Genomic DNA, 22,059 nt, shown 5'->3' with positions numbered 1-22,059 from the left:
TTTCCCGGTAGTCCAGGAACTCAGCAGCAGTAAGAGCTGCTGTCTGGTGGCTTTCCATGCCTTTACAAGTTCATTATTTTTTCTGTCCCTTTCTGGAAATCCTGCCATTTCTCTCTACCAATTGCCTTTCCCCTTCTTTTCAAAGACACCGGCCTTTGTCTCCTCCTGCTGCATTTATCCTCTTTTAAAGTGAAGCAATATGCTGAGCAGGTCAAACATTTCCCTGCTCCCAGAAGCCCTGTCCCCTTTCATATTCTTTCTTATAATGGAAGCAGTCAAGGTATTTTAATGTCATACATTAGTATTCTGGCATAATTGCTGCTACACTTCAATCACTTCTGACTTACTAGTTGGCAAGTATGGGTTTCCTCCAGATTTGGGAAAACAGCAACACCATAACACGTGCAGAGCATAGGAGTGCTTCAGCCTTTGAGCATGCTTAATACCATGGTGAGTAGGTGTGAGTTGGTTTTAGAAACTTGTAGACACTAAGCAAAGGTTCTGCTGAAGTCAGTAGTGGTATTACTTGACAGAGGTTTAAGAACCTGGAGACTGGTTTTATGTGTCCTAAAAAGATTCCCAGCTGGTAAATTATAAATATGTAAAAGGTTCTGAAATTAAAACTGACAGAATTACTGATAAAAATTTCTGGATCTCTGTTTCAGTGTTTTATTCAGAAGTATTGACTTAATTAGTTATATATACGTATGGAATAACTACAGACTCTTGGAACTGCCCTGGGACTCGCCATGGACATGGTATTTGACACTTTTGGGAGTGGACTTTGCATACTACTGCTTTCATCGCATAAGCCATGGTAAGACTTAAGTTTTTCATGTTTGAAAATACAAAATACATTAGTTATCTATTAATAAAGTGAGGTATTTATTTTGGTTTCTATACTTAATCTACTCTAAGCATATATAGCTGCTCTTCTTCCCAAGGGTTAGCAAAGATAAACTATGCATGGAAAACAGTTTATGCATCATACTCTATACAGTAAACATGATTTTCTGAAAGGAATGAGTATAATTTTGAAAACAGTTCAACAGAGAAAATGAAATATCATTTTAAAAAAAGTAAGGAAAAAATAGTACATAAAAATTTGGATTCAATATTCCTATATGCCTGTATGAAAAATACAGCAAAGTAGAGATACCTATTTAAAAAAAAAATCTGGTGGATGTACAAAGTACAGAGCAGTAAAAAGCAGGGTGGCCAAAATAATGGAGCCTGTATAAATCATGTCAGTCATTTCGGTACGTATATGTCTGTCTCTTAACATATTTCTGTTGTCTAGTGACAACAAATACCAGCTCTAGCCTTTTAAACCCTATCTGAAAATGCAATAACACTTTCTATCTATCCTAGTTCTGGGCCTGACCTAAAGTCTGCAGCAATGAAATAAGTATCCTCTTGTTCTTTCAGAGACTTTGGACGGGGCTTCTCAAAACCGAGTGCCCACAGCTTGCAGAAGCTGTGGGATGTAGTAATGATACTTTATGTAATGTGCTTTCAGAAAGGGAAAATGCTCTGCTGCCAGTAGGTCAGTGGAATATTTGGAAGAGGTAAGAAAGGAGCCTGAGCTGCTGCGAGGAGTGGGAGAGAGGAAGGGTCCCTCCCAGGTGGGGATGGCAGGCGGGTGTGAGAACAATGCAGGGTGGGTGTAAGGGGACAACAATGGTAGGGGGACGGGGCGGGAGGTGAGGAAGCAGGGGGAGCTGGAACAATGTGTTGAGGGGGACATCACGGCTGGGAGCCCTGCGTGGGTGTACGGAGACTGGGAATACGCTCCACAAACAATGACATTAACAGTGCTGGCAGGGCTACAGCCTCAGGCTGAGAACTGGACCAGAGCAGGAGGCTATTCCTGTGTTTTAAAATAAAAATAATTGCCTTCAAGTGTTAGAAAATCACTAGCTTGGCTGTGCTTTCTCTAGAGTCAGGGATAAAATTCCCACTGGCAGAGAAGGGAACCAGGGTCATCTCTGCACTCTCTAAAGCAATGGATATATTTTTGTTCCTGCAGCAACTTTACTCTTCTCTATTTTTCTGTTTTTGATGGAATACTTTGAAATTAATCTCAATAGGTGTTTTAGAATTAAAATACAAACCAATTCTATATGTAATGGAGCTGAAGAAACTATAAGAAAATGCTGCTCTTCTCTTAAGAAGGTCAGTGCTGAGCTGTTCTATAAATGTTAATTTACTCTTCTTCAGGTAACAGAAATATTGTTTGCTGTTAGATCTGTGCTACTTTGCAGGGAACTGATGAAACATTGTAGAAAATCACAGTCTAACCCACACTCATCTCCGGTCAAACAATGATGAAATCTGTAGCGCAGCAGCACAGCTGCAAAAGTCAGCTGCATTGGAAGTTGCTGAAGAAATTTAAGTGTAGGAGATGGTTTTAAAAAGTCATGAAAAATATCTTTGTAAATTAAGAAGAAAGGGCACTGGAAAAGTCGCTGGTACAAGCAGACAAAACGCCTTTGCACTAGAAAGTGACAGGGCCTGGTGATTCAGGTGTGGATCCTACAGCAAAGTTAAAAATTAATAGCACATGTATATCCCAGGAAATTCAAGCTGTGTGGGCTAGATGCATGGGGATGTAAGTAATAGCACAAATTGTTTCAAACCGAAAAACTGAAATTCAGATACATTTTTCAGTTGTTTCTTAGAACTTGATATAATTTTGATATAAAGAATTATCATCATCATGTAGCTTTTCCTGACTGCAAGCAATAATTTTGTGACTCAATCCCCTGGCCTTTTTGCTACCTTTTTTCATGTTGTCCATGAGTAACTAGATTTTTCATTCTACTATTTCATAAATTTTCTTGAGTCACTACAGATTTTAAAGTTTCTTCTGTAGCAGAAATCCTACTTTGCAATATAAAATTTTTACCCAGCATTTGAGGAGATATTTTTTCCTCTTCACTATATGCATGTAATAGCTATTATCCTAAACTGAAGTTATACAGCAACAAAAGGAAGTATTTTTAGGTGTGATCTCATTTTGCAAAGGATAGAGTTATTCTAAGTATGTACTTGTATTTTCCATTGTTTGCAGTAGCCACTGAAAGGTTAGAAACTAAAATGCTTCACCACTTACTCCAGCATTCTTCTGGGTCTGATCCAAAAGCCATGGCAGTCAATGGGTCTACTTAGCCACTGCTCTTTCTTGTGACATTTTAATGTATTTATAAATCAATGTAATTTTTCCTTTGTTTCAGTAAAAACACCCGTTTTTTATGGCTGTACTGCTAAGAAAAGTATGCCATAAAATCACAGGGTTTTTTAAAATATATTTTTTTGAGGAAGGATATGTGTGGGTTTGAAGGATTTTTACCAGGTATTTTAATCTACCATATATGGATTACTCCTCAAGTTTCCTCTCCAGGTGCAGAGACCTTGTAGAGTTAGTCCTGCTAGTAAGGGGGATTTGGTGGTCCCAGAGCAGCGCTGAGCCCCAGCACACCCTCCCCGCGCCCTGGCCTCGCGGATACTCCTGTTGCAGATAAATGACAACGGCAGTAAGGAATTTGGAGGCTCTGTAAACTGATTTCTTCAGCAGCCACACCTTTTAATCACGGGGGAAATCTAGAGAATTCCAGATCCATGCAGAAACACGGGTGCGGGTGCAGAGCCCAGGTCCTGGCTGCGGGTGTCTGGTGGCCAGCTCTGGTGTGGGGGGCTCTGCTGGACGCAGGGGCACCCCCAGCCTGCGTGGGTCCCTTAGCAGCAGTGTGCTCAGCCCTGTGCTCCAGTGGGGAATAGTGGGGAGCTGTAAGGCTCTGTAAGGGAGTAGTTTTTAATCTACACTTCCCGGGGGATCACATCCTGCAGAACAGTGTGTTTCTGTCAGCTGGGAGAATCTCCTCTCCTCTTTCGGGCCCTAGAAGAAATTGTCTCTTTTAAACAGCAGCTTCCAACAGCTCTTCTTTTGTTCTGCTTTACTGCTGGGGAATTTCCATTGCTTCAGTGTCCCTCCCCTCAGTAAACCTGGGAGAAGCAAGTTTCCTTCAGCAGGGCCAACCTCCGCAGCAGCTGCATAATTTGGAGGCTCTGTAAACTGATTTCTTCAGCAGCCACACCTTTTAATCACGGGGGAAATCTAGAGAATTCCAGATCCATGCAGAAACACGGGTGCGGGTGCAGAGCCCAGGTCCTGGCTGCGGGTGTCTGGTGGCCAGCTCTGGTGTGGGGGGCTCTGCTGGACGCAGGGGCACCCCCAGCCTGCGTGGGTCCCTTAGCAGCAGTGTGCTCAGCCCTGTGCTCCAGTGGGGAATAGTGGGGAGCTGTAAGGCTCTGTAAGGGAGTAGTTTTTAATCTACACTTCCCGGGGGATCACATCCTGCAGAACAGTGTGTTTCTGTCAGCTGGGAGAATCTCCTCTCCTCTTTCGGGCCCTAGAAGAAATTGTCTCTTTTAAACAGCAGCTTCCAACAGCTCTTCTTTTGTTCTGCTTTACTGCTGGGGAATTTCCATTGCTTCAGTGTCCCTCCCCTCAGTAAACCTGGGAGAAGCAAGTTTCCTTCAGCAGGGCCAACCTCCGCAGCAGCTGCATTGTTCTGCCTGGGCCCCGGTGGCCGGTGTCAGCCGCTCGCCCCATTGTCCGCTGGTGGTTTCCAGCCGCCCTGCGGGATACGTGACATGGTCCCTGTCAGCGAAAGGCCGAGCCAATATGAGCTGATGGTCTGAGCTACATCTGAGGTCATAAAACAGACCTCAGCTGATGAGTATATCCTCAGCAGATTCCCCAGCTGCTACATAAAATTTTGAGTTAATGGTGTGTCTCTTAATAATTCTGAATTTATTTATAGTGGATGAGAAATGAGCCTTCCTACACCAGGTGTATAGTAGAGCAATAGGCTCCAAGCTTCTCAGGTTCTCCCACTCCACAAGACTGACCTTTTGAAGGTTCAGAGTGATGCCATGAAGAGTTTTTGCCTTTTCTTTTATACCCCTGTTATACCTTTTTACAACTTCTGTATTCCTAGTGCTTTTCCACTACATTCTTGGACTTGTTTGTCAAGCTGAGAGACTAAACATTTTAGAAGCTTCGTAGCTAGGGATCAGTGTGCCCAAGACCCCAAGGTCCTCTCCAGAACACATTCTGTAAACCAAGATAGAACCATCCAGGGGAAGGTTCCTTGGGGAGAGGGGCTCACTTGAGCCTCTCACTGGGGAATCTTTGATAGATATGCTAATTAGTAAAACCTATAATGTTATACCCGATCTTTTGGGGGATATTCGGCAGGGTGCATTTCAATGCATATGACCTGGACGTGTGCACCTAAGGATCCTTAAAATAAATACCAAGGTAAAATCCCTTTTCCCTTCTAACCGTGTATGACTTGATTTTAAGACCTGGAAAAGGCATCAAGAGGACAAAGAAAGAAATCCTGAAAACTAACTTCAGCATCGTCCTTCAAAAGACCATGCCTCGGACTCTGGCAAAATGTCTCAGCTGAGGATGTTGAGAAAGTTTTCTTTCTAAGACTTCAAATAATTGGAAGTTTTGTGAACATTTTATCTCCTGTTTTAAGGAACTTTTTTAAAAGGGTGTTTCTCTTAGCCATGACTTACATTGCTTCTGCGTCTTCTCCCAGTGAGTATCTTTTGTTACAATTCCTTCAGCAGCAGAACTGACTTCAGAAGTTTTCTTGCTGCTCTTTCCTACACCATGCTGCAGTTCACAACCCACTCAGTCCTGAAAAAAGTATCATGCATGGAGATTGTGTGCATAAGATCACTGAAATAAACCATGTTAAAAAACAAGGTTGTGTTGCATTTCTTTCTTAACAATTCAACTCAGTAGTCATAGGGGTCAGCTTAGCCGTGGAGCAGGACATAAGACTGACATGCTAGCTGAGAATCTATGGGATTAAGGGGAGACTTGAGAGAGAGCAGACAATTTTCTGAGTCAGTAGTGCACAGACAGGTAACTGATTGTTTTATAAGGAGCCAGAGTGGATTAACTGACACAGGTAGGGTCTCAAGATTGATGCCATTAAAATAACTGGAATGTGTAACAGTAAAGCCCAGTCCTATTCTTTCTGATAATATGTATTGTTTAATAGTAATCCTAATGTGTTACTGGACACCAGGCAATACTGTGTGTGTTGCTGCATGAGGAGATGAGTTTAACCTTGTTAGAGGAAAACACAGCATGGCTCAAAGTCTCTTCACCATATATATTTGCTGATAATTTTTGGAGGGTGTATTGAAATCATATGATTGTACTATCTTTATTTATCTGACCCATTCCTGCCTTTGAAGTGCTCCTTTCATCTGCTTTTATAATGTGCTTGTCTGAATTCACTATATCAGCATGGACTTGTTACGTAGATTTTATATTAACAATTGATAGTATATTGAAATAATTTTGTGTTTAAAGGGTTTTGGATTTATGGGAAATTCATTATAATAAAACAATGTCTGACTTTTCTTACAAGGTTTGCTTTTCAGGAAAATCTGTATTTCCCCTAGAAATACAGCAAATTGCAACACTCTTTTACATGCCAAGTGGGGAGAGGGTTGGGTGGTGGTGGTATTTTTAGGCTTATTTTTGCATGTGGGAAAATGTCATTGTTTACCTGAGTAGAAATTCAGTACCATATTGATTATTCAAAATGAAACAAATTTAATTTCACCCCAGTGAGAGACAGAAAATGTTTGGAACTGTCAAGTGACTGGATGAGGCTCTGCTTTTTTTCTTGTCACAGCTTGTGTTGATTGCAAAGGGAATTGATACACAATGATTAAGGGAAAAATACTCTCTTCTTGTGCATTGTACAGAAAACATTTTTTTGCTGTTCTGTCCATTGTTTTTTCTTATTTTTAAAACAGGCTTGTGAGAGCAGGATATTAAAATGCTGTCTTTACTAGCCTCACAAAAATAGCAAAAGCAATAGCTGGTTGTCATATTTTCTGTTCCATCTTGCGATTGATTCTAGTCTAATAGCTGCAGACAACACAACATTAATTGAAAATAGTTCAGGTGATTATGACTCATTCATTGCCATTCAAGTTGGCTGTAAATGAACTATATAATTTATTATCTCTATATGCTTGTTTTTGTAACTTGTCTTCTACTATTCTCTTATGTTTTCGCAGTAAGAAGTGCTCCTTTAGTATGTGTCTTTTAATTTTTTAAGTGGACACTGAATTTGTAGAAGACCAAAGTCAACCTTAGCAAATCAAGATGTTGCCATTCCTTTTCATATTTAAATGTACATTTTGTAGAGAAAGTTCACCTGAAAACTACATCAGCTGCAATGAGGCTTCCTGATATGGAATGTCTAGGGTCCCATAAAATTATAGGAGCCTGCTTGTATTGTTTTCAGGTTGTTATTGTTCATAACAAGTTCCTGTTGTTTGAAAGACTGATTTCTTGTATACTGGCAAGAATAATGTCCTGATATGAGGTGAGGTTGACTCATTTAGTCTGTTAATTTTATTGTGGCATATGCAGATAGCTAAAGCCTCTTTCTATTTTACTTTAGACATGATGAGATAATAATTGACTTTCTGAAAATTCTCTGTAACCTGAAGAGCTCAGAAGATGGAAATAAGAGGGAATCCACTATAGAGTTTTTTCTTAATTTTGATTTCTGAATATCCAAAAGACATTTACGGGTGAATGGATTTTCTAAGTATTTTAAATGTCAGAGATAATTAAGAATGATGGTAGTAACAATTCTGCCAATAGGTTGGATGTCAGACAAAGTGACTGGCCATGGATTTTTGGCCCTTTATAGCTGCTGTAGGATGTGGTCTGGAGTGGGAATACAATGTAGTGAAGGGTAGGACGTAGTTTATTGCTATAGGTTAGGAGTTTAGCTCCATGGTCTGGGTTCAACACTATGCTTTCTGTGATTTTTGTAGGTTTTCTGTAAATATCTGGTAATTGCTTTCCTTTCCGCAGATTACTGGGAGAGACAGGGTCTCTGACTGTTATGAATTAGACCTTGATATGAGTACAAAAGCAATATTTTTTATTTTTCGGATTCCAGAGACAATGTATCTTTTAAATATCATGAAATACATGTTAATGAAAGCATGAGCTGATAAATGGCACAATTTTTATGCCAAAATTCAGGTGGTAATTCCATCTCCCCCCCAGCAGTATTTATCTTCTCTCAAGGTCCCACCACAAAAAGACCTGGCAAGCTCTGCAGTAAATGGAAAAGAAACTATTCCTCCATTTTCCTTGTTTGTCATTTTATGGTTGGGAAAATGGCCAGCACAAGGTTAATACTCCTTTTAAATATTACTTATTTTCCTACTTTGAGGATTTACATAATACATTGGCATTCTGGAGGCTCTCTGGATAGGTATTAGTTAGAAGTATGTATGGGTGACCGGAGTGTATCTTTTTTCCTACTTGCGGTGCCTGGGTTTTTCCTGAGTGCACAGATTAAGGAAAAAGTTCTGGATCTGCTTGCACAAAAGCAAGTTTGCAACATGCTTTTTCAGTTAGACATTAGAAAATGTGATGAAGTGGGAGAAGAAAGTTTGTTATAAATTAGCATGGATTGGCCATTCAGAGAGTCAGCTGTCTTCACACATTCGTATCCTTGGCTAGTGCTGCCCTCTAGGCTGTGTTTGAATTTTAAACATAGATAAAAATAATCCCTGTTTCGTCTGAGTGGAGAGGTGAGTATGAAAGCACCCAACTCACTGCAGGGGAACAGTTCTTTTGACATACTTGTTTCAAGTGTGCTGCTGAAAACCAATGAAATGGTGCATAACACTTGTATTTTTTAAGGTGTTCTAGAACATAAAGTAAAATCTGAATTATCCACATTTTAAAGTGAATCTTTTTCAGTTAGTGAGTGTGGAAGAGTGGAAATTAGTTCTTCTGCAATAGTTTGAAGATCTTATTAAAGTTTTACTTGAAAAAAGGTTTGAAATAGTTCTCTTGTACTCTGTTTGGCCTCCTCCTAAATGTTATAGAACCACCTTCAATCAAGCTGAAGAGAGAGAACTGTATGTTTGGTAGTTCAGCTACTCATTCAAGGAAAGAAGTCCAGCTATGTCTATCTTCTCTTACTTTTTTTTTTTTTTTTGTCTTAAACTTTGAAATTTCCTGAAGAAGTTGCAAAAAAATCACTTAATCTAGGCTCATTTTAAACCAAAACCAACTACGGTGATTTTGGAGATGCTACCTCAGTTTATGATACAGCAGCTCTGCACACTGTCTTGCTAGAGGGCTTTGTCTTGGGCTGGTGAGATATTTGAAGAGGGGCAAGGTTCCTTTTTATGTCGCTTACATGTTTTACCAATCTGTTGAAATCAGCAGATCAGCAGTAAAAGGTACCAAATACAACAACTGTTTTTAATCTGTCATGTGAAACTGTGATTGTAAGGACTTAGATTTCGAGTAAAAGCACACTCCATATAATTCATCAAACACCAGCAGTGGTAACTATTTTTTGTCACAAAGTTTTAAAGTAGAAGCAGAAGCCTAGAGGAATGAAAGGCATTGTTAAAACAGATGGTTCAGTGAGATGCTTGTGCTTTCTCTGTTACAAAAAGAAGTGTTTTTCTCCTCCTGTGCTAGTTCAAATTGCCTGGTCATTATTGAAATTTCTTTTCAAACTGTGCAGAATTTACCTTTGGAGACTCTTGACGGTCTACCTGCAGGGAAAGGTAAGGTGGTTCCTGTGGCACGTATGTGGTTGTGTGGCTGGGGCATGTGGAGTGGGTACCCACATCCAGCTCTCCTCCTGGGCAGATGTGCTGCTCTGAAAGGCTTGGAACCAGACTTCTGTTCCTCGGCAGGACATTGCTAAAATATCCCATTTCTGCACTATTAGGACCAACGGCAGTGAGAAATTTAGAATGCCTTTTTAACGCAGAATAGAAGTGCATTCCATCCCAAGCCCCAAAAGGCAAGCTGTTCCTTTCAGGATATTACTGAGATTTCCAGAAGCTCAATGTCTGTAATAGTTTTCCTTGCTTGCTAAAACTCTAGTGAGGCCATTACCATTTAAAATACTTCATTTTACATTTCAAGATTGGCAATTAACATTTAAAGTGTGTCTGGAGCAGACAAAACATTTTTGTATCTGGGAAATGTTCTTTGCATGTATGTTTCCTTCAATGCATCTTTATTGCATTAATAAGGTATTTAAACTGCCAAAACAGCTTTTTTGAGTGTAGGAAGGGCAATCTTTTCCACATCACTCTCTTATCTAAATTGATAGCATGCTGGTGGAAGATGTAACTTAAAAAAAAATTACTAACCAGATTTTTTTCTCTTTTTTTAGTAGCTAAAATTATCAGTAAATCCTTTTTTAGTATATCTTTTGTTTTATAACCTACACTATTTCTCGATTAAATTTTCTCAAGAATCAGTAAATGTCAAACCTGAGTAAATTCATCAATGCTAACTATTTTAAAAGTAAAGTTGCTTTTTTATTCTAAATGAAGACATACTAAATAGAATGTAAACATCCTGTTGCAAGAATATACCTACAGTGTTCCCATGTATAAAGCTGTATGAAATACAGGTATCCTAAATGGGAGTCACTCAGCTGTTTTTTGATCTTTATACTTTGATTTTGTAAAGTACTTGCATTTAAGCACTAGGTGATGGCCTCTGGGCTACTTATTTTGAGGACTGCATGGGAACAGAAAATTTATTTTTGCTGCTGGGAAACAGAAATTGTGACTAAGCAAATTGTATTGGTATGTATGCATGAAGTGCAAGATTTTGTAGGGTCCGGGAGGAGGATTCTTGATTCTATCTAGTTACTAATTTTCCAGAAACCCTTAAAAACTTTCCTTCTGAAAAAGGTGTGGCCATTCTCAGCCTTTCTGATGAGGACATTACACCAACTGGCAGTAAAATGGTCTGGCTATTGCTTCAGAAAGTGCAGTACAACCTGGACATGTGACCTTGTAAAACATGGGTGAGATTTCCATGTGCTACTTTTAACTTCAATAAAATTATAAGAATTCCTTTCAATTTAATGAACGTATATCATAAATACCACTGTCATTCTAAGCATACCTTGCCATTTTATTTTTGTAAGTTCAGGAGGGGCAAAGCTATTGCTAAGTATGGAAAGGGAAGTGCAGACTCTCAGGCTGTAATAACACTATGGCATGTGACATGTTTTCACAAGGAATCATTTCAGACGTCAGTGATGTCATGTTCATGGCTTCCATCACCTGGAAACTGGCCTTTTAAATTGAGACACAAAGGTAGGATTTTATTGACTTTACAGCATAGTGGTGTAAGGAAAGTATAGGCTTCATATGCGCATCATATATACTTCTATGCTTTCTTTTATTTTCTTTTAAATTCTAGTCACTATTAACACATGGATGCTGAGATCCTAAAATTTTGTAGTTATAAAAAGAAAAAGTTGTATTTTTTAAAATGTGGTAACATACACTGTATTACAGAAATAAAAATAAAAGGAGTTTTTCACCCCAAACTGTCTTTTAATTTAATGTACTTCTGACTGGAGATTAAGATATTAAAAATCAAAACAACCAAGCAATAATAAAAAAATAGAAACTCTTCCTGAGGTGTTTGTTGACTAGAATTGATGTGAGGCAGGAATGAGTGAACCTGTCAAAGCCAACACTAAAGTCTTTCTTGCTATTTCCAGCTTTGCTCTTCTCCTGATGTCTCTTACCCACTCATGCTAACATGATTTTTTTTTTATTGTAAATGGTGTTTTGCTACTTAAACATATGGTTTTTTGGTTGATTTACAGTTGAAAAATAAGTCTAAAAATATTATGGAGACATGTAGAATTAAGTATGTAAGCTTGTTATAACATTAGCAGATTCCCTTGGACCATATGGTTAAAATGAATCTCAGTCATGAACACTTTGTAGCATTCCTATGGGACAAATGACAGTCTGCAAAGTGCTCACAGAACACATATAAAATAAATTCATACTAAATTACAGAATTTTAAGAAGCCATAATACTAATTTTTGCTCTTTTTTCTTTAAATATGGGTATGATTATTAAGTTTACCCCTCTTGTAAATGCACTTCAACTTCACAAAGCAGAGTTAAGTTGGACAACGTGAGGCTGGTTCAGAGAAATTATTGGGAAGATGTACATGCAACCTCAGCTAAACAAAAAAACTTCAAAAAAACTCTTAACATAGTTTGAATTTTTCATTTCTTGTTTGAAAATTTTTACTAAGCAATTTCAGATTGGATGTCAGGACAGAGATATGGAAACTTTAAATACAGCAGTATCTTTAAATTAGTGAACAGTAAGGATAGTAAACAGTAAGGATAAACAAACTCAGATTCAGAAATTATTCACATTTTCCTTTGCTCAGTATCTGTCTTTGGTGAAAATAATTGAGTCTCTTAGGATGCTTTTTTTTCATAGTTAAACTGCAGAGTGTTTTGCAATGGAGATGAGTTTCATTTTTCTCTTCTGTAAAACAGGGGAAGGATAGCACAAGCAGATGATAAGACCTTCCTAGCACAGTGGCAGAACAAGGGACAAACTCAGGGGTGAGAATTCTTCAGGCTGGTACCTTCAGTCCAAAGGCAGTGCTTCCATTACAATAATTCTACAAGTGAAGTTTTTTTTTTTTTTTTAGAGAATCATAAATTTCTGGTGTTTTGTCTATCTGAAGTTTAGTTGGCGTAAGTTTTGCTATATAGTTTATTCACAAATCAGTCTATAATCTTACTTGTGATTTGAGTAGTTTCTTCTGGAAGTATGTAATATATATATATTATATATATCTAAAAGCTTCTTTTAAAGTGTAGGATGTTTTGCATGCGTTGCAGATACGACCATGTTATTATTTCAATTGCATATGTATGCTCCCTGTGACTGCAGAAGTACATAGTCACAGAATAAAAACCACAAAGGAATCCAGACTGCTTATTTTTATACTTACTGATATCCCAGGGAAAAAGGTAAAAGGCAGTTTATAAAACCTGGACAAAAGAAGGATGTAACTTTTTTTTTTACTCCCTTGGGCTGAATCTCAGCTGAAATAACTGACAGTTTTTGGACTTACTGAAGGAAATGATGAGTGAAGATAAATATCCAGATGTTTGCTGGCCAGATGTGTAAGGTTACATTTTGGAAAGCATGAATTCTCTACCTGTGTCTTCTGAGAAGGAAGTTGTAAATAGTAAACATGCTATATTTTTATTTCTACAGTTTGGGGGGAAAAACAACGTTCAAAGTAAAACTTTGTTTTACCTTCGGTGTAGGGTCTTAAGAACGGATGTAGGCTGAACATGCAGATTTGCACAGCATGCAAGTGGGATTTTTCTAATAGCCATTATGTCTGCATGGCTAAGTTAGCACCCTTTGTGCATTGTTTTTAGTTGAGATGCAGCTCATGGAACTGTCATAATTTTCCAGCAGTAGGATAGGGGTGTGTCAAGTCACTGAGAGTTTCCTATTTTCTATTCCCATGTTTCAAACTTATTATTTACGACAGTAAAAAATTTAAAGCTTGACTTTTCCCCCTCTTTCCCCTCCCTACACTAAGTCTCTCCCTTCCCACCTAACATGCAGATCTGCTTCTTTTCAAATAAATAGTTGGAAGTGGCTGCCTGCTCATACAGCAGCACAGCTCATCTCAGCTTGTGCTTGCTCTCAAACTTGGGAAGAGGAAAGAAAAGTCTTGTTAAAGTCAAGTAAATAACTTAGCTGCTAGGCAGTAGGAAAAATATTGGATTTGATTGTGTATTATTCCCATATGGGTGAGATATATTTAAAATTGAAAAGGAAACCAGCTCCCTTAAAACTTAAAGTGACAGATTTTCAAAAATTGGCAGCCAATTTTCACCTATAATTGTACTTAATGTGGAAGGGATTTTCCTCTGCTGATGAAGGATAAGAGGGTCTCGCCACCATACTAGCAGTGAGGCAGAGGAGGCCCCTTCCAGCGCGTAAAATTTGCTGGCCAGATATTTCTCCATTTCCTTGGGCTAAATATCTCCTGAGGGCTGGAGAGTGCTTCAGTGCATGGGAGGTGATGAACTGATTTATGTGAACTCCCCACTCCTTAGCAGCTCCAAAGCAAGCATGTCAAGAGTGAAACTTTAAAAAAAAAACAAACCAAACAACAAAAACCACCAACCAAAAACAACTCAAAAAATCAAGCAACCAACCCAACTTTTCGACAGGGTTATTCATTTTGTAGGCAGGCAGTGTTGCAACATGTTGCAGCATGTTCTAGCACTGCAAATTCCCTTAACTGGCATTGCCTATAATTTTAAATGCAAATGCCTGAAAGGGTTTTTATTTATGTGCTTATGTAGAATTATTTTTGTGTTCCCTTTCTGCCAATATATAAACATTAGAAAATATAATATCAATGTAATTACAGGAGCCCAGCCTTTTCCTCCTTAGAAAAATAAAGAGCTTTCAGAAATACTTGTTTCAAAGACACAGACTTCCCAACAACAAATTTCTTCAATGGCTTACTAATTTTTTTTCAGTCGTTTATGAGAACAAATAGGCTCTGGAGCATGGCCTGAAGATTAGATGTTGCAAGGATGTAGAAATAACTTGTCTCAATTTCTGTGTAATGCTCAAAACATTGCTGCAAAGTGTTATGTGCTCAGGACGAGGAAAGATGTTAAAAGGTGCAAAGAGAGTGTGGAAGTATCACCAGATGCAATTCTTGCTGAGTCTTTGCATACAAAGAGGGAAGGGGAGCGGTTTGGAAGAGAGAACAAGAAAGAGAGTTGGAGAGCGACGGTGAAGAGGTGACTATAGAAGTGGTGTAATTCTGTTCCTGGGAATTCAACCCCACTCCTAGGATAGCTGCTGTTCCCCATGAAGAGAGACCAAATTGCTAGTGTCTGGGAAAAACCCCTTCAGCTAAAGGTTGAGGAACCAGGTGGCACTTGGAAGCCACCCCAGCCCATCACTGCAGCTATGGTGGCAACACAACTCTCAGGGGAGGCTCTGGACTCTGCCACCCACTTGGAGCTGTGGTTTCCTTTTGCAGGTGGGGAAGTAGGAGAACAGACTGACAATCTGTTGTCCAGATTTGCTAGTCAAACTAGTAGTTCCTCAAGCTTGTCATGGTGGTTTATCTTCATGTGTTGCCAGGTCTTGCAATATCATCCCCTCTCTCAAGAACTTTTTTTTGTGGTGTTGGCTTTGATATAATTCTGAGAATATTTTTCCTTGGCTTTGATTTTTTTTTTTTTTTTTTTGTGCCTATAGGATATACTTTCTCTGGGGCTTTTTTCTGCTTCTGGGAATGAAATAATTTTTGTAATAGTGGAAAGGGTCTAGACTGCAACAGTTGAACCACGAAGGAATTTTAGATATCACAACAATTAGAAGGAGAAGGCTAAGACAGGCAAAGTGGGGTAGTTTCAGATAGGAAAATGCTATGGATCTCTCTGTGTAAGTGGGATATGGAAGCATTGCTGGATGGAGCAGCAGGATGTGATAGAAATCAGCAGGCATTGAGGCAGCACAGAGGAATGTATGCAGAGTCAGGATGAGTTTAGGAGGAGTAAGGGAATTTATGATGGATTGATTTATGGCTACTATATGGCAAAGTAAAGGGATAAAGCCCTATCCTGTAGAAGCTGTTAGAAGGCTTGCTGTTAATTACAAAATTAGGGTTTGCACCAAAAAATGAAGGAAAGTCCTCTTTTTATATTAAACACTAAGACACCCTGTATTATTTTTATACAGCTAAGATACGCTTTTGCCATTAAGTTGGGCAGCCCTGTTTGGTCTGCTGAAAATACTCTAGTAGCTTCCCAAATAGTTATGCTTGTAAAGTTTATGATTGTCAAGAAAATATAATGATTTTCCAATGTTCAGAACTAGCAATAGTAGTTTTGAGTGGATGAGTTGGGTAAAATAGCCCTCTACACTGTTACGGAGGAAAAGGCAATGACAAGTTCTAAAAGACTATACTTTTATGTATACTATGTATATTATTCTTGTATACTTTTTACCTCTTTGGAGAGATTTGTGATTTTTCATTTGCTTAAGTTCAATAAAAGGCTGAATTAATATTTTTTAGTTACATACAGTTTTATATCTATTAGTCAAGTAACACAAGCATCCCTTGAGAGATGGGCTACTGGGCATTAATGTAATTGCTGAAAAGTTTCACACTTTTTTTTAGTTGGAAATAATATCCAGTATGTAGTGGGGTTTTGTGTGAGGTGATAGCACAACATTTTACATATTAATCAAAATAATTCACAGAGGTTACTTCATCTTCCACTCTAGTAGGATATGGTTACTACACAAATAACTTTAGGACAGGAAGTAAGAATAATACTGTAATTAACTGAAATTGCAGGGGAACTTAGGTAGTCAGAATGTAATTATGCAGTGCAAAACTCAGTCAGGAAACAGGATTAACTTTCCTGTTCTTTTGAAAAATGCCAGATGATTGCTAATATTTATAAATGGTTTTTACACATCAACTGAGTGATGATGCCTGTGACAGAGGAGCTGCCTTTAAAATTATGCTAAGCAGTTAGTTCTTCTCTGACTCAGTGATAAAGATGTTTCCTCCAGAAGCAGCTGTTAAATTTCCTTCTTGCAACAAGATTTTCTTAAGTGTCACATCCAAAAATCAGCCCAATCTCTATTAGTTTGTCAAGACTAATTTGATTGCAGTATACCTAAAGTAAAGTCAAATTGAAAATGACTGAGTAGACTGTTTTATTTTAGAAAAAAAAACCCCAGAAGTGCATGTTGTGTCTATATTATGTCAGACACTGACACAGGAAAGTTCAGTGTGGCAGGTACTGGCTCAATAGTGAAATGCACAGTTACCTCTAATTTTCAAAGGGTTACTGGACCCCTGCTGACTTTGGTAGAAATTGTTTATATAACCTGTATCATTGCTGAAAGTCTTTGCCATGTGGTTCAGAAGTACCACAACAGAGGTAAAGTCAGAAATAAACTGTGCCAGAAGAAATAGAAAACAGGGTTAGCTACTGAGTAATGGCAGCTAAAATACAAATGCAGGGAATGATACCTAGATCAGGAAGAAATCCACTGTATGTGTGATTTGTTCCCAAGAGAGCTTTGCAATGCTAATTGAAACCAAAGTGTGGCAGGCCCTAAGTGTGATTCAGGTGAATGCTGTATTGACAGTGGCTTTGAATGCTAAATATTAGCATGGTCAAATGAGTCAGAGTGTAGTCCTGCTGTATGGTATTGATTCCCATACTTGAACCACAGCAACTTTAATTGTAAGCCTGATGTTATTCTCAAGGCAATTCACCTTTGATTGTTTTGTTTATTTATTATTTATAAAATTTTGTTTGCAATACTTCTGAGGATTTGAAATTTAAATCATTGACTACTATGTTAAACTTTGAAAAAGTTTACAGTTGTAAGCTATTTTGAGTCTGGTATTTATTTTAAAGTAAAAATTATTTTTTTTCTTCTAAGTTACTGTTCTATCCATAACTGAGAGTAGCTCCATGAACTCTGTATAATCCACCAGGGTGATGCACTACATTTACAACGTGATGCCCATTAAATGTTATTTTGTAAAAGAGGGCATATTGTAATAGTGATTGCAGTTGAGTATAAAATACCTATAATACTGTAATCTGATAGTTCATATATACATATATATTAATGTAAACAAGAATATTATTTGCTATGCAAATTAAAATTCTTAATTCTACACCTAATTTTACCAAATTGACCAAGTTAGTCTACAGGGTAAAATCTCAGTAAATCCTCTGCCCTCTTAATGATCTTGAGGAATTTGTTTTGCTTTTGGCAGGTATACTTGGATGGAAATAAGATTTCAGTAAGCTGCATTTTCATTACATGCCTAAGGGCCAGTCTTTCTGATCAGTTAGCATCCTGAACTCAGGGTCTCAGCTGTGACAATTCTGTACCTTGCTTTAAGTAAAGGTTAAAGTAACCAAAAGGTTACTTCTTCCTTTTTGGGTTCCCACAGTGGTGAGCAGATCAGCGGAGAGATACAGAATGTTAATCCTTCATACGCAGTAAAGTATGTCTGACATCATGAGCTTAGTTCTTCAGAATTTCTTAGGGAAATACTTGCCAAGACTGTAAAGAAAATGTTTTTACAGGGAGCCTTACTTTGTCCTGACATTTATGCAAGGACACAATTCGCCATGAACCTTTTAGTCTTCCTCTTCCTTCAGAGCATAGTGAAAGGAGCCTATTCATCCCGGTCTCTTGGCATTTTTGTGGAAAAATAATAGTTCAATTGCACAGGCCCACTCCTCATCTGAAATATGAGTAAGCCCTGGAGCTGAAGAAATCTGTGCCTACTGCATATTTCTACCAGGTCATTGGACCATTGCCATTGTTAATAAGGTTGAACCCAAACCTACAAATGAAAGAAATAGATAAAAATACTTACAAAGTATCAATGCGTATAGTATAAATATACAAAAGATCACGTTAGAAAATGTATGTTGTGTAGCTGTTTATTATTACATTAGGTTTTAAAATATTTACATTTACAGAAATGGCCCTCACTCATTTTGTAGTTGGGGAATATTCCATTGGGAGCAATTGCAGGATGTTTTCTGTTAACCTCATTTATTTTATTTTAACTAGAAAAGGAAAAACTTTTTTAGCCAAATTTTTTTTTCCTCCCTGTAACTAGGTAATAAACTTGTATCTAAAAAAACACTTGCTAGAAAGTGCTGTTATCTGTTTAAAATTTACGGAAGCAGTGTATTTTAATGGTACAATAACTAATGCTCAATTATAGAGGAATTCCTCCGGAAGAACAAGTCATGACTGCAAGTGCCAAATAAATCTAGTGGTGTGACATGGATAGTAAAATTTCCTAACAATAGTAATGTGAGGGCTATGTTTTCAAAGCAGATTGTGTTGATAGTACTACAGCTGACCTGGCCATGTTTGATTTTGTATGTATGTGAGGTATAATATTACTAAATCATTGAGGATTGAGCAGTGTGACTTACTGTGTATTAGGAGAAGACTCATGAAATTATATCAGGATTAAGAACTTAAAAGAAAAAATGTCATGGCTGTATGACTGTATATAAAATGTAAGGAAAGACTCATGTTTCTTTCAAAAACCTGTCTTTCTTCAGATTGGTACTCGTACCTGCAGTGTTGTAACCCAAATTCATGACCATCAAAATAAAGCAAAACACTTCTGTAATGCCCTATAAGAAGAAAGAATATTTTAAAATTGAAGGTGAGAGATCAAGAAGGAGCCCTTTTCAAAATAGGAATATTATCATATATGATAAATTTAAGAACTGAATTGCTACAGGAAGTCACCAGGTGTAACATGCAGGAGAAGAGTTACAACTTCACTGCTACTATAAGTTGCAAGACTGCTGCTGTGACTAGAATTGGAGTTAGCAGGGAAATGTGTAAAATTTTTGCATTCAAAATGTCCTCCAAATTTTTTCCCCTAAAGATTCTTAGATCTTAAAAAGTGAAAGTTGTTGTTTTCAGAGAAGGTATCTATGTTTAAATGCCTGTATTTTTACTAGATATTTAAGAGAACTAAATATTGGTTTGTGCTTTTAGATAATTTAAAAAGGATTTATGTTGCTGAGAAGTTTTGAATACAAGCCTGCAACAAAGTTTAATGCTATTGTTTTATTACATGTGAATATATTTGCTTTAAAGTTCAGTGAAAAGATATTCCATACCTCTTTTACTGTTGTGATTTCATTTTCTTCCAGAGCATCTGGTAAAAATGCAAATCTGACTTCTACAGGAAGTCTGTTCCTCATTTACATTATGGAAATACGATGGATTAAAGAAGCAAAGTTTTCTTACAATTTCAGATTTCCGATTCGATGAGACAGTCCTGGCAATAGAAAACATATATTTTGATGAAATAAGATTAATTGTTTTTAGGGGTATAGGGGTTTTAGATGAGAGGTTTTTCATTGTTTTCATTTAAAAAGTGAATCTTTAATTTTCTAGTTGACTGAAGCGATGTCAGGTTTTGTAGGAGTGCGATTTCCAATGGTATAAATTCCATAGAGGGTGTGCAAAATAAGATTATTTTTCATCTTTAAGAAGCTGAAAAAATGAAGGACTGGGGAATTCACTTTACACTTCCTTATTGAACATAGGTAACATAAGAAGCATAAATAAAAATATTATCTGAGAAGTAACTCATCATTTGGTTGCTGGAAGTATTAATTCCACAGCTCAGCACAGGGAGTAATTACTGCAGCAAATGGTGGTTTTTCAGTGTCTTGGATATGATGATGGCACTGACTTTTTAAAAGAACATGTCTAGAATTCAAAATTAGTTTAACACAATGTATTTAATGTTCAATCATGTATTAATTTTAAAATAGTAAGCAATCATTCTAGTGCAAGTACCAAATCCTAGATTTTAAAATTTGAGATGCCAAAATTAATTGTCAAGGTATATAAGTCTATGGAAATAGCATCATTTTGAGAGGAGGTGCTACACAAAGCTGATATTTAACTATATCTGTTTTGGTGAGTATGTATGTGTATGTGTTGTCAAGGACTGCAGTTAATGCCTGGGAGCTGGTTACATTAATGCTACAGTGGCATAACTCTCCACTAGTTCTAGGGATCAAGTGAAAAACCCTTCCATTGTTCAGAGTTACAACCACTTGGAAAATGTGAAAATTAGGTGACTTGAGGAAAAAGTACAAACATAGCTGACCGTGTAGAGAATATAGAGAAAATAAAAGAATGTCAAAGAAAGGCTGAATTTCTTAGGAAGGTGTTTCTAGTTAGCCTAACATCTCTGGGCAAGAGACTGTGAACTGTTGCAAAGTAAAGACTGAGGAGGGTTGCTGCTGTTGCTTGAGGAATTACAGTGTCACTTGAGTTGGAGCCTCGTTTACATGTGGAAAAGGTCAACGGAAATGTTGTTGGGGATGTGCTGAGACTCTAGCACTTCCCTGCTGGCTTGGGAGGGAGGGCCTTTCCCTCACTGCCCTGTGACTTGTAATATACTTTACATCCAACCATAGTGGAGGAAGTATGGAAAAGTCATCTTTGCAGGAAAAAATGTTTTCAAACCTGTGCACATTTAATAGATGTCTATTTTTATACACTTATGACATTATAAATATATGGAATAATTTCTATTATAAAATGTTTACTTGAGACAAATGAAAACCTTTAGAAGGGTGAGGCCACTAGGGTAACAAAATACATTGTTTCTTAAAAATACATCTTTAAAGTTGAGTCATCCAACTCTTGAATTGAGTCAAACAACTTCTGATAGTCATGAAACTCTGAGAGCATCCCTGTGATTTTCTGTGCCTATATTAGCTTCAACTGCTACTAAATTTTACAACTATTGAGTTGCACATATGAAAATATGGCCATAAAAAATGCCTAAAGATTTTTGTAGACAATATTCATGCTATAGTTTTTTAATGCCACATTCAATATATTTCTATTGTGTTTAATTTTGAAAAAAGATTTTTTTTTTTTTTTATTAAGTTGGTGATACCCTCAGTATGAAGATCTCTTAAACCGGAACCAGAACTTTCCATTTGCTGCCCCAAAGTGAATTGCCAGTCACATATTCAGGTCATATCTTGGAAGTCATGGAATTGAGAATCACTAGGCTCTACTTTTTTGGTGGGATAACTTCCAGGGTGAGATAAATCGGTACACTGAAATAAGCCAGAATATGATGAAATTTTCTGATTCACTGGATTGAGCCCAAGCTGTGATCCTGAGTCAGTGTGAGGATTAAAAGAATATTTGTAGATCCATATTTGACCTGAGCATCAATATCTTCTGGTTTTAAAAAAGTTTGCATTTAAGGGAGAACGGTAGTATATTCTCATGCCTGAAGGGAAGAACCTGAAGAGTATTTCTTTCCTTGAGGGTGTGAAGAATGTTCTCTCTTACAGAATAACTGTGTTCTGTTTTAGTTGCTCTTGTGGAATTAACTGCTACTCATGGAGACATCCTTTCCTAACTGGCTTTTTTTTCTGATAGCTGTGGGAAAACAGCTTATTGCAAGCTTTAAGCCTCTGACAAAACAGGATTAGTTTGTGTTAAATTTTGCTGTCTTGGTTTGCAGTATGCGAAAGACCTAATTGTCAATTAGC

General features: G+C 37.6%; 1 protein-coding gene across 9 annotated transcripts in view; it reads left to right on the top strand.

Moving 5' to 3' along the window:
• Positions 1–22,059, top strand: part of AGMO (alkylglycerol monooxygenase) — a 240,985-nt gene that overhangs the window by 20,223 nt on the left and 198,703 nt on the right. For all 9 annotated transcript variants that reach the window (XR_001860312.1, XR_001860311.1, XM_017729365.1 and 6 more), the window contains exon 3: positions 666–817. Coding sequence is in view for 7 of the 9 variants with exons in the window: in XM_017729365.1 (XP_017584854.1) it covers positions 666–817 (152 nt within the window). In the remaining 2 variants the exon portion in view is untranslated. The remainder of the gene's footprint in view (positions 1–665; positions 818–22,059) is intronic.

The sequence above is a fragment of the Corvus brachyrhynchos genome, unplaced genomic scaffold (genome assembly GCF_000691975.1).
Source record: "Corvus brachyrhynchos isolate BGI_N302 unplaced genomic scaffold, ASM69197v1 scaffold142, whole genome shotgun sequence".
Taxonomy (NCBI): domain Eukaryota; kingdom Metazoa; phylum Chordata; class Aves; order Passeriformes; family Corvidae; genus Corvus; species Corvus brachyrhynchos.
The sequence above is the reverse complement of the archived record's forward strand: the minus strand, read 5'-3'. Positions and strand labels throughout refer to the sequence as shown.